Here is a 13,586-nt window from a genome sequence, read left to right on the forward strand (position 1 = left end):
GTTTATTTTGGATTCCACATGGTTTATATCCCAAAGATGAGTCAGAGCTCTGCGCCTCAATACTGTGTAAAAGCAGCAGAGTTTCTGCTAATATTGGGCAAACTTCAGGAGATTCAGATCAGATAAAACACCCCCAAACTCAAATTGTTTTTCCAAAGTTTATCTGAATAAGCCAAACATTTTTGGCATGAAAAAGGTGGGCTGGAGATTGACTGGTATTTCAATATCAGTCGAGGACAAGGAACATTGGCTGTGAAATAAAGACAGTTCATTAAATTGAGGCACAGGGAGGAATTGGCTGGGGGCCGAAGAGCTGCACCTGATTTGCCTTAGATGGAGCAGATTGCAGCCTCCTTTATCTTGAACACAGAGGTGTGCCTCACATAGACTGCAGGTCCTAACATGCAATGCACCATCTAGATTTGAGTGGCCTGCTTATCAGATCAAGACAGAGCCCTGCATGCTGGGACCTGTAGTCTCTGAAGGCTACATCTCCTTATTATAGATGAAGCTGGCCACAGGATGCATTGCAGAACTTCACAGATCACATATGGCCCTTTCATGGTTTGTCTGCAGCACGACATACTGCCTGTGGGGGAAATCAAATTTGGAACCTGCACTGTCCAAGCAACAAGGGCTGGGAATGCTAAAGACAGAGAACGCTCTAGTCTTAGTGAGCAGAGAAAGAAATTGCCTCAGATAAATACTGAAGCTCCCTTGAAACATGCAAAGAGCAGTGCTGCTGGGTCCCAGAAATAACTGAGTCCACCATTTTCCACTGGAAAGAGAGTCACCACAGTGCAGAGAGAAAGGCAGAGAGAGAGAGAGAGAGAGAGAGAGAGAGAGAGAGAGGAATGGGTAAAGCAGTGGCTCTCAAACTTTTTTACTGGTGACCCTTTGACATAAGTCTCTGAGTGCGACCCCCCTTATGAATTAAAAACACTTTTTTATATATTTAACACCATTATAAATGCTGGATGCAAAGCGGGGTTTGGGGTGGAGGTTGACAGCTCGCGACCCCCCATGTAATAACCTCACGATCCCCTGAGGGGTCCCGACCCCCGGTTTGAGAATCCTTGGGGTAGAGTGAGGAAAGAGGACACATGATTTGATTTGATTTCTCCCTTCCAGAAAATAAAACAAGGGGCATGTAAGATCCTAAGTCTGACATCATGTTCCATAACAGTCTTCAACTGGCAATGTCCTAGTTAAAGGAACTCCTGCAACTGTTACTCACATGCTAAATAGCCCCTCTGACTTCAGTGGGACTGTTGCAGGAGTAAGATTTGAGGACTGGTCCCTTAAAGAATTAATCTAAATATTAAATGCTCAGGATTACATCCCACCTTGTATTTAGCTGTGACACTGAGTTAGTTTCCCAGACCTGCAGAAGAGCTCCGTGTAAGCTCGAAAGCTCGTCTCTCTCACCAAAGGAAGTTGGTCCAATAAAAGATACTACCTCACCCACATTGTCTCTCTAATGTCCTGGGACTGACACAGCTACAGCAACACTGCAAACAGGACGACATTGTCAGAACCTTTGGAAAACCCTGCTTCAGATGACGAGTATTTTTTAAAAATATCAAAGAATTACAGAAATGTATGAAAAAGGTTTGTCTGAAGTTGCTAATGCACTATAGCTGTTTCTGTGTTTATGTGCATTATAAATGGAAAGGAAGTTCAGCAACTTTTCCATTTGTCATGTATTTGACAAGGAAGCAGCTTTGAGCAGTGATCTTCTCTCACCAAGGTGACTCTTGAACCACTGCTGTCAGACTGGGCAGAATCAACAGACTCTGCAAATCCAGAACAAAGGGACAAGGGCAACACCACTTTCTGTACAGTATTATCAACCCACACTGATGTGCTACATGGACGGATATATTTCAACATGTCCAGAAACTAGAAACTGGGTGATGATATGGATGGGGTGGGAGGGGTGCGGATATTCCGTCAGAGGCCCCAGCTTTCTGTAAGCAAGCAATCTGAAGACTTTCACATAGAACTATGTTGCCACTTATAACAGTAGTTATGCCTCTTTCCCAATTTTCTCCTTCTCTGGACACCTTTTCCCATTCTACCTCATTCTCTTCTTTCCCTCCCCTTTTCCCCACTGTTCCCTTCTCCCTCTACATTAGTGTTCTCTTCTTTTCCCCCACATTTCCCCTCCCTTCATCCTCTACCCACCTCTTTCTCTCCCATTTTTCATAGCGCTACTTCCATAGATTTTAGGGCCAGAAGGGATGCTATGACCATCTAGTCTGACTCCTGCATAACACAAGCCATAGGATTTTGGTATCTCCCCACAGCTCCTCTTCCCCTGCCCTTTTCAGCATCATCCAGCCGTCACCCAGGGAGCACATATTTGCTCAAGCTGACTCAGCACTCTAGGAAGCAGCAACTCCTTTCTGTCTGGCTACTGATTGTATTCCCTCCACACAGAAGGAACTTTGCTACAGCTACAGCTCAACATGAACTGGGGGGGGGGGGAAATGGTTCAGATGCTCCTGCTCTTCTCAATATTTGCAAATGTTAAATAAAATGGGAAACCCAATAATCACGGTAACAAAATTGTTATAGTACTACATATAAAAATATTGCTACTGCAGTCAATAGATCTTCATGAGAAACCACATGGGTAAAACTAAACTGTATCCCAGAACAACTGCCAGAATGATTAGAGGTACATTATTTTATTCAAAAAAGCAGCATGCCAGTAACCATTTAGGGCCAAGTTCTGCCCTCAGATATATGCATGTAACTCCCAATGAAGTCACTGGTAGTTGCATAATTATACCAGTATCTGAGCGTAGAACAGAATGTAACATCAGTCCCACAAATCTAGAGTCTGGCTTCAGTGAGATACTCAGAACTGTGCACTAAACAGAGGTTGTTCAAAAAAGTTAAGAGAACCCGTGTGTAGAACCCCGATATTGAATTATAGGAGAATATTTGCATCATGGAGGTGGATTCCATGTTTCTTCAAGGCCAGGTGTTGAACGAAGAAGCTGTTAAGCTCAACTATCAAATGTGCTCCGGTTAGGAACACTAATCTGGTTCACCCACCACGTAGTTTGATTTCTCCCATTCCAGGATTGCACCACTCTTTCTGGCTGAGACAGCAAGTTATGTTAGTCAGTTCGTCAATTTCTTGACATGAATAAGAGTTTAAAGATGCTGCTTGTGGCTGTTGTGATTTCACCAAGTCTGATTTCACAATACAAGACAAACAACAGGAAAACACATAGAGGTTCAGAAACTTCTTTTCCAATAAACTTTCACCAGTTTATTGGAAAAGAAGCGGTGGCTAGTATCTCCATTTCATGTTCCTCTTTCATTCCAGCAGCTTCTTGTGACAAATCCAGATCAGAGGCTGATGATGACTGTGAGAAGTTGTTGGCTCCTTCACCAAATGATCTCATTTCTGGGCCAGAAGGTCCAAGTGAACAGCACCAAATGGTCATTGGCGAAAACCCAGAGATACATCAAGGTAGCTTCTTCCTACCTCCAATAACCAATCGAAAGTTCACTCTGGAGGGGAGGAAGGCAGGAATAAGAGGGGTGAATGCTGGAAAGGAGGGCCACTATAAAAGAGGTCAGTCCATACAAATCAGAGATTCAGCTTTTGCCTCAGTTGTAGCTAGACTAACACCATCTCCGCTATAAAACTAATTCAGCTTCTAGCTATTCACCTACTACCGCTCATCTTGGCCACATTAGCCAATCCGATGGTCACTCTAAAGGAATTTATTTCACATTGAATTGTGTCAGGAGTACGTGTTGCATCTAAGCTTTGCATTAAGATAACACTCTAAGGGGCCTGTTATAATGGAATTTTGTTAATTCATAACAACTGACATTCTATAACACTTTTCATCCAAAGACCCAAAGAGGTTTAACAAATTTTATAAACCAGTTACAAGACATATTAGGTTTTACTTCATTTGTTATTGAAATGCAGCCGCTTTTGCTATGGAAGATATCAGACAGTCCACTACACAATAGTCCAGTAGAGAAATTAAAGAACATCTATGTCAGTCGAAACTACAGGGGAATTTTAGGTAGACGGAATTCATTGATTAAACTGGAATTTAGCCTGAATACCAAAGTAATGAAAGTGGGATCTTTAATAACTACACTTCGTCATAACCTACACCTTACATGTCATTTGAAAGATGGCACCTCCAGCAGCAACAGCACCACTCTAGCATCAATACAGAGCCTGTCTCAAGAATGTTCCCCATGAATTATCACCACCACCTTCCCGCAGCAGCTAGATTTTCCTTGGAGTTCTTGGAACCCAAGCACTGGCTGCAAATAATTGTACAGAACAGAAACCACTGCTGTGCACTTAATATCTTAAGGGTATTAAAGTCAACAAGGCAGCAGTTATTTTCTATAAACTATAGTGATCGCCAATAAAAATTCAACATTTACACATTACCCACAATTACCCAGTGGAATCTAAGATACAGCAGTTATTTTCTATTCCAAGTAGAGGGAGAAACTGTTGTATCTCAGATATCATAGAGTTACTATAGGAAAATGAGTCTTTTTTTCAAAGGCAACTACTGTAATTCTGGTATCAGACCCATCACTCTAATTCTGTACCACAGCTCATAGTTCAATAACAACAATATGTTGATGGAACATTTCATGTTTTCTTTAGGTTGATACAATTGCTCATCAGTTTTGCGCAGCAGTTTGTAGACCACGCAGCACTTTATAACACTGGCAGTGAGAATAAAGATTAATTAGATGGGGTAGTTTAGCAGGATAGACAAACCACACACCAGTAAGTCACTGATTAATTGTGACCCTTTTGTGCATTCACTCCTTCTGCCTAGGTCTCTATTTCCCCCTCAGAAATTTATTGTTTTATGCACCTCTTTAGTATTGTTCCTTATATGCTTTTTCCAAGATGGTGATTTATTCACTCAGAATGCAGTCCCAGGATTAGATCTGCTGCCCCCTATATATGGAAAGAAGGGTCCAGGGAACCAGAGTAGCAAGACAAACTTCAAAACGTTGAGCAGCAGCACTTCTAAGACTCTCCCTGTAGGAATCACTCGTGGCACCCTACCAGAAGAGCTGAGAGGTAACATGTTTGTACTGTGCATGGAGTCTGTAATTATGTTTATCTGTTTGTACTGTACATGCTGGAGGGACACAATACTTTTGTTTTTAAAGCTCCAGAACTTCAGGAGAAACTAACATGCTGGTTTTGACAGCAGCCCTGGGAATTCCAGGAATTGTTTAATATTCAGTGTGTGCATGTTTCTAGAAAAGTTAGTTCCTGATATAAGATGCTACTGAAAAAACATGCCCATTACATGGATTCTTAGGACCTGAGAAGGGGCAGGGGCAATACTTCCAGCAGGAAGGAGATAGCTACCCTATGCTGCAAACAGACATGACAAAGCCAGCACATACCACTGGCATGCACACAGGCATGCCGGTTAAATACAAAGTCAGTAATTCACAGGGAGAAGCCAGTGATGGAACTAAACTCCAAAAGCCTACAATAAGAAAGTATAATTCAGTTAAAGTCAATGGAATTGTGCCCATTTACACCAGGGACTTATTTCGTCCCATGTTTATTAAACATGTGCTCTTGCAAATCCACAGTTCCGCCTCTATGCCAGATAACATCAGCCAGCCAAAAGCAGTGATTAGTTAGTGTCAGCACCTGAAGTTGCCACTGTATAAGAAAGAAAAAAAAGATAATGGGTAATTACCAAACTGGAACTTCATTTGCAGATTGTGGGTGGGGAGTGGCATGAGGGGGAGATGGAAAGGAAAATGCCAAATACTTGCATGACATGAAGTGCGCTTTTCATGTCATAATAGGCTCAGAAGAGTCATGTTTAGAAATAAGAAAACTGTAACAAAAGTGCTGGATTTCCAGGCCCCTCAAGCTTAGGAGGAATGGGGTTCAGAACTCAAAACCTGACCTGATCTGAAGGTCATACTGGACAGAACCAAAATCTCAAATAAAACACTCATGAGCTTTGGGGGTGGGTTTCAAAATCTGCTACTGAATGTTGTGTTCCAACCCATCTCCTGTAATGTACAGAGCTTTCTTAGAGTAACCCTGTTTTTAATTATGACATGATAATGTGGATGCATGCACAGAGCTACTGAGAAGGATATTTTCATGCAATGAATAGCAGTGCAGTAGGTCTCCAGGTATCCTTGTTGATGGTGTGTATTAGTAACAATGTTCATCTTTATGTTTTCAAGAATGTTATAATGGTACTTCACTAGGCAGCCTCATAATGGGCCCTGATGGAGAAATTGTCTGTCTGTCCCTCTTGGGATCTGTCCAAGATGCAGAAGTTCCTGCTCAGTTTAGCTTTGTTCCAGATAAAGGTAAGGACACATAATTTGAAGAAGTTTCCTTTCCAAGAGGAAGAAATGGCATGCATGGCTCTCCAAAGTTTCAGACAAACTGAATAAATAAAAATCAGACCCAGATCAGTGTTGCTCTTTTCACTGAGACAGGGTAACTTCTGCCAACTCAGCCACCACAGCTAATGTTTGCACAGCAAGTTTACTTGTGCTCTAGGATAGGCAAGATCATGGAATGGCTATTAAAAGGGATGCTGGATTGTGTAGCTGAGTTTAAAAAGGGGTTACAAAACTGCTGTGGAATTTGCCCAGTATAAACAATGTCCTTCTCTCCTTTAAGGTGAACCTCAAAAAGAGGAGATGGCTAATTTATAATCTGCTCAGGTATATGTGCCTCAGACAGCCAGTGTGAGTCATCTTCTGACAGACATGTCATGCAATCTCCAAAAACCGACAGGGATACGAGCTGGTGGGAATAGAAAATGGTTTGTTCTGAGAAAGGGCCATCTCACAAGAAAAGAAGCCCGAGAGTGGCTAGTGCCAAGCAGCCAATAGACAGTAGGGTTTGTTTCCCCAAGAATAACCAAGATGTGTGCTGATGAGCTAGAGAGCTGCTGCAAGGAAGGTGTGATTCATGATAAGAAGGTCAATACAATTTGCATGAGGAGGTTTAAATGATGGGTTACTACAGAAGCAGCTGGCTTGTATCATTAGAGAATGGCCAAGCCATTTGACCAAAGAAGCCCACAGCACAGCAGCTTTTGGTCTGCTGCTTTAATGTCTGGCTCAAAACCCAGATCTTTTCAAAGGGGAGAGATGCTTCTGCTCCCCAGTGAAGACATTATCTCTCACTGAACGTACCACAGTATTTTACAGTAATGATTTAATTCATCACTGCAACTATGGTCCCTTTGTGCCAGCTCCACTGGAGTGAAGGGGCCGGCCAGGAATTGGGAATTCCCCAGACACAGTATCCCTCCCCAACTAGTTCTGCACCACTGTCCACAGAAGTCAGGGCATTCTCAGAGCACTACTGCACTCCAGCTCTTCCCACGCGTGGCTATAGGCAGCTGGACACACGTGGCCCTAAGTAGTGTCAGGAGCCAAAGCAACTCCTGCTCAGACCAGATCAGGGAAAGAGCAAAGGTGACACAAAGCCACCTTACTCCATCCTCCACCCTCTTTGCACCATATTCCCCCCCACACACACCCCATTTGCACCATCTTGTTACTGTATCTAAGTGTTTTCTTTGCATTATTTACATAGTTTACTGGTTAAAGCAAGTGTTTGTTACTGACAGCACCCCAGAGTCAATACTGCTGCCAGCTTGTAAGTAAGTGGATGCTTCTTCTAAGTGCCCAACTCACTCTGGTGTCAGAGAGATGGGTTTTCATTCTCTGGCATCACCACTGGTAACAGAGATCCTGAAGGCCAAGTTAGGGGTTCAGTTACACCTGTGCTGCTCCAGTATGTTCAGAGTCTGCCCTCAGCGACACCTGTGCAAACCCCATTGTCTTCAGTGGCTTTGGACAGATGTAACAGGTAGACCATTATGTTGATACGCAAGAAGGAATAGAATCCAGCTCATTCTTCTTAGCTAGGCTGAGTTTTCCATGAGCAAGACTGCCATATTTGGGGTCAAGAAGGAATCCCACTCCCCCATCCCACAGTCAGATTGGCAGAAACCCTGAGGGTTTTTCACCTTCCTCTGCAGCCTGGGGCATGGGTCACTTGCTGGTTTGAACTAGAGTAAATGGTAGAGTCTGTGTAACCTGAAGTCTTTAAATCATGATTTGAGACTTCAGTAAAACTCAGCCCTAGGTTATGGGTCTATTGCAGGAGTGGGTGGCCGAGGTTCTGTGACCTGAGATGTGCAGGAGGCCAGAGTAGATGATCACAATGGTCCCTGCTGGCCTTCATAGAATCATAGAACATCAGGGTTGGAAGGGACCTCAGGAGGTCATCTAGTCCAACCCCCTGCTCAAAGCAGGACCAATCCCCAGACAGATTTTTGCCCCAGATCCCTAAATGGCCCCCTCAAGGATTGGACTGAATTGAATTTACAACCCTGGGTTTAGCAGGCCAATGCTCAAACCACTGAGCTATCCCTCCCCCCCTTAAAGTCTATGAGCAGCACAGACTGGATCACTGAAGTAAGCTATGGCTGTACACAGGAGATAGGACTGCTGATTACAAAGATGCCTTTTTAACAGTCTCGCTTGAGAGCACAGCTGCACTTGGAGATTTGATTCCATAATCTTGGTGGTGGCTGATGATGAAAGAAGTGCACAGCTTAACTTTCAGAGCTCAGGGTGAGCTTGCAATTAGATTGCTTTAACCTGTTTTACTGATGAAGAAGAGATGTAGAACATCTAGATTTCATCTTTCAAAAGTTAGTTTTCTAACTATCTTTACTATCTTCAAACAAAGTTCTGCAGCCAGTGGCAGAATCTAAGGTCACCTATTGCCATTAACTGATCAGCACCCAGGATTTATGCCCCCTAGAACTGTACATGGAAAGTGCCAGCTATGCCCAGATCTGTCCTCCCATATGCAAGGGAGACTGTCACCTCCATGGTACCTTCCTACATCCCCTTTGGATCCTGTGTAGGCCTCTCCACAGGGTCCTGGATCTTTGCAGAGGCAGGGCATGGGGGCTTGGCAGGCAGGTGCAATGCCCATCATTCCCCCTCTGGTCCTACAGAGATCCCCGGAGAAGACAATACACCCTCCAGCTGCAAACAGGAGGACATGGAGGGATCTCTGTGAGAGAACCATTGCTAATGTTTCCTCCCCCAGCACCTCCTCCTGTGGGTTTTTTCTATGGTCTGGGATGAACTGAGCCTTCCTGACATTCGGTCTGGGTGCTCGATGTCAGACACAAAATTAACCTTAATCCATATAAACCCACAGAGACATTTTCTGATGATATCAAGGATCCCATTTAAACCCACTAGAGCAAGGGAGTTCAGAATAAAGGCTAAGACCTTGTTCTTAACCTACCTTATCATACCTACACAACAGCAGTGACACACACAGTTGGGAAACGTGCTTGTACCTCTGCCTGATCATAGAACCCAGCCAGCCTTCCTCTTGGCAGCGTGGGATGAAAAAATATTGTTTCAAAATGGTGTTGGGGAAAGGGTTTTAGCCTAGGTCAAGAGACTTAGGAGCATGGTCATGTTTCAGAACCATGTTTGAATTTGATCATTTTTGTAGAATGAATAGGGCCTTCTATAAACTCTAATTTTAACCTGGCTAGAAATAGCTCTGTACAGAAATGATTGTCAAGCACATCTCCAGAATTGTGCAGGCAATAGCCTTTTTTCCAGTTATTCCTGTTCATTATATATTCATTTAATTTTAAGAACTGTTCTAGCCCAAGCAGTGCTAAAGTATCCCCCTGAAGAAGCCCTTATCATGTGTGACACATTTTATAATCGTGTTAACTATGGATGCAAACTGTGTTAATCATGATACTCTTTTTTTTTTTAAAGCGTGTTTAAAAAATAGTTTCAGGGATAGTTAACTCCCCTAAGGCCCCATCTGCACTGGCTTTTAAACCATGCTTCAGAATGGTAGTTGTCTGAATATATGTTACTTCTTTGATAATATCCCATGCTTTACAGCCAATGACCCTTTACACTACAGGACAATGATAGAGGCTACCAAATAAGCCACAAGAAAATCTACATGACTAGCATGATCCCCAGTGGAAGGACTCCTGTGGACTTCAGTGGGCACTGTGTCAAGCCTGGGGTGCCCACTCAGGCACAAGAAGTAGAATACCCTCACAGGTAGCCTGCTCATGCACACCCTGGAGTGGCTTATTGTTCATTTTTAAAAAAATCTTGTGCGGGGTCAGAGGGCAGAGTTACTAAAGTATCTTTCTATGAGAAATAATTCCTACTAAGACCAGACAGAACAGGGAAAGTGACATATTCAGAACCGCAGAAAAAAAGGCATTTATGTTTATTAGATATTCCCTCCCCCCTACCCCCAACCTTACAAGGTTCACTGGACTATTTGGACCATGCAAACAGATTTTTTTTAAAGGCTTATAACTTAGCTTAACGTGGGGGGAAATTTCACAGGAATAGCCACAAGCACATCCCTGACACAACAGCCATCCTCCTGCCGAATTCCGAGACCCTGCTCCAAAGCACGTAGACGCTAGAGCTTCCCGACTAACTGGTTTTAAGAATTTTTGTATTTTATTTTTAACATGGGCAAAGGACATATTTTTCCCTAACCTCATTCTTGGAGATGGCTGAACCTTTCAAAGAAATTAAAGCAAAAACAGAACCATACACTCAGCCTGAGGCAGAGACTCAGGGTGGAAAATTTAATCCCAAACAATTCAAGCTTGGCAAAGTTATAAGCAAGTAAAAACTAGGTTGCCTGGCACTGTGCATTAAAAGACCCTAACTGAAGGTATTGTTACCTATACTGCCTATAACTATAGTATTGGTAAGGCCCTTTGTTTTCAAGGGTTTATTTATTATTAATTATTATTATTTTAATTTCCCAGGAATTTATTGATGTTTATTCCAAAATTTACAAAATGGGTGGGGAAAAAAATCAATAAAAATGAAAGCCAGTGGGCTGTGGAGAGGGGAGCCTGGTACTCACAGGGTGCAATGGGCACATGGGCTGGTATTCATGATTAAGGCTAAGATTTTGTCATGGTTATTTTAAGTAAAAGTCATGGGCAGGCCACAGGCAATAAACAAAAATTCAGAGAAGCTGTGACCTGTCTGCAGCTCTCTGGTTTCCCCCACCACCGTCGTGGCTGGGAGCTGTGGGGTTCCCCCTCTACCCACGGCAGCTGGAAGCTGCAGGGTGACCATATTTCCATATTATTATTTTAAAAGTTTAAAAATATAAAAGGTAGACATCAAAACTAAATGTTTTCATTGATCTGCCCAGGAATTTTTTCAGTTTATTGGTTTGTGAAAATTCAAGATTGACTCTTCATCATGATTTGGGATCAGGAAAAATGTTGAAATCTCCAAAACTCTCACAGGACTGGAAAAACATTTCCAGCCCAGCTCTAGCTGTAACCGAGATGTAATTTAGGTGCTACAATATGCACAAATCAGCCTCTTTCCACCTCTAGACTAATCAGCCAATGTATATTTTCAATCTGTACACACTTACTCTGTTCAAATTATAACACTGATAGGCAGCTATCAAGCTGCCTACAAGACATAACCTCTAGTCATCACTAATACTCTGTACACCACCCCACACCTAGACTCCAGCATCTGTCATTTTAATGTTCTTGCTCCATCTGAAAGTGGTAAATAGTGAGATTCTCCAAGGATCTGTACTTGGACCAGTGCTGTTGAGCCTATTCATAAGTGATCTTGAAAAGGGAGTAAACAGTGAGGTGGCAAAGTTTGCAGATGATACAAAATTACTCAAAATTGTTAAGTCCAAAGCTGACTGCGAAGATTTACCAAGGGATCTCACAAACTGGGTGACTGGGCAACAAACTGGCAAATGAAATTCAAATGTTGCTAAGTGGAAAGTGATGCACACTGGAAAACATAATTGCAACTATACATACAAAATGATGGGGTCTAAATTAGCGGTTACCACTCAAGAAAGAGATCTTGAAATCATTGTGAACAGTTCTCTGAGAATGTCTGTTCAAAACGCAGCAGCAGTCAAAAAACCTAACAAAGTTAGGAACCACTAGGAAGAGGGTAGATAATAAGACACAAACTATCATAATGTCACTATATAAAACCTTGAATACTACATGAAGTTCCGGTTGCTCCAACTGAAAAAGAAAGATCTATTAGAAACGGAAAAGGTACAGAGAAGGGCAACAAAATTAGGAGTATGGAACAGCTTCCATATAAGGAGAGATTTAAAAGACAGTCTCTTCAGTTTAGAAAAGAGACAACTAAGGGGGGATATGAGAGAGGTCTAGAAAATCATGACTGGTGTGGAGAAAGTGAATAGGAAAGTATTATTTAACTCTTCACATAATACAAGAACAAGGAGGTCACAATTAATAGGAGCAGATTTAAAACAAACGAAAGGAAATACTACTTCACATAACATACAGTCAACCTGTGGAACTCATTGCCAGGAGATGTTCATGGAGAATAGATCAATCAATAGTTATTAGCTGACATGGTCCGGGACACAACTGGCAACTCAGTGCTCTGGGTATCCATATATCTTTAACTGCCAGAAGCTGAGCCTGGATAACAAGCGATGGATAATTGCGCTGTTCTGTTAATTTCCTCTGAAATATCTGGCACTGGCTACCATTGGAAGACAGGATACTGGGCTAGATGGATCATTTGGTCTGACCCAGTATGGCCATTCTTAAGATATTACCTCATCCACCTTGTCTTTGTATTCAGATATCAGTCATCAGGTGTTTGGCACATTCTGGCGGGTAAAGTTGAAGTTCTCCCATACTGTGTTCTGCAGTAAGAGGCTATTTGAATAATAGGATCCATCAACTCATCTGCAAAAAAGTGATATTATTTTTCCAAGGGTGCAAAGCTCCTTCAATTGGAGAAGACTTTTCTACTGGAAAGGTTCCACAGGGAGGAGGAACATCATTCCCTAAAGGGAAGGCACATCAGTACACTAATTTAAGAATTAGTACACTTGGACAGGTGGCATTTTCTCATTCTAAGATCCAGCCACAGAGAGGAGTTTTTCCACACAGAAAATATCTCTGAACATATCCCAGCTCTGAGAAGACTTTCATGCATGAGATGGTTCCTTGACACTTTTGTTAAATATGTGGGGGATAGGGAGGGGAATCAATTTTTTTAAAATTCACATTCAGTTTAAAAGAGATGTAAAATTGTTGTTTTTGATAAAGTAATACTTGTGTCAGGATTTCAGCAGGAACAACTGAGTCACCACACGTTCACCAAGGATTAGTGACAGACTGGGATGAGTTCATGGCTTGTGTGCCAACTGGTCTGCAAGCTACTCAGTCTAATAAGTCTTTATTAGGTTGGACTAGAAAGGCCTCTACACAAAACTTTTTAAGCATTCAGACACGGACTTCATTACATCTAACTATAGCTATTTTCCATTCTAGCCAAAGGGATTCAAGAGAAGTTTTAAAACACATGAGATCACGAAGGTCAAGTTGGTCCCTCTGTTGCAAAAAATCTAAACACTACTGGTCTACAAGAACATCATAAAAGATTTCTCTCCTATAGCATGGGGGTAAAGGCTTGCGCTTTACTGT

At 42.4% G+C, this 13,586-nt stretch overlaps 1 protein-coding gene across 1 annotated transcript in view; it reads left to right on the top strand.

The window, feature by feature from the left end:
* Positions 1 to 13,586, top strand: part of KIAA2012 (KIAA2012 ortholog) — an 85,674-nt gene that overhangs the window by 27,683 nt on the left and 44,405 nt on the right. The window contains exons 9-11 of the mRNA XM_024196485.2: positions 3,344 to 3,595; positions 4,922 to 5,098; positions 6,244 to 6,372. Of these exons, the coding sequence (XP_024052253.2) occupies positions 3,344 to 3,595; positions 4,922 to 5,098; positions 6,244 to 6,372 (558 nt within the window). The remainder of the gene's footprint in view (positions 1 to 3,343; positions 3,596 to 4,921; positions 5,099 to 6,243; positions 6,373 to 13,586) is intronic.

The sequence above is a fragment of the Terrapene carolina genome, unplaced genomic scaffold (genome assembly GCF_002925995.2).
Source record: "Terrapene carolina triunguis isolate 2854851 unplaced genomic scaffold, T_m_triunguis-2.0 Scaffold62, whole genome shotgun sequence".
NCBI classification, from domain to species: Eukaryota; Metazoa; Chordata; order Testudines; family Emydidae; genus Terrapene; species Terrapene triunguis.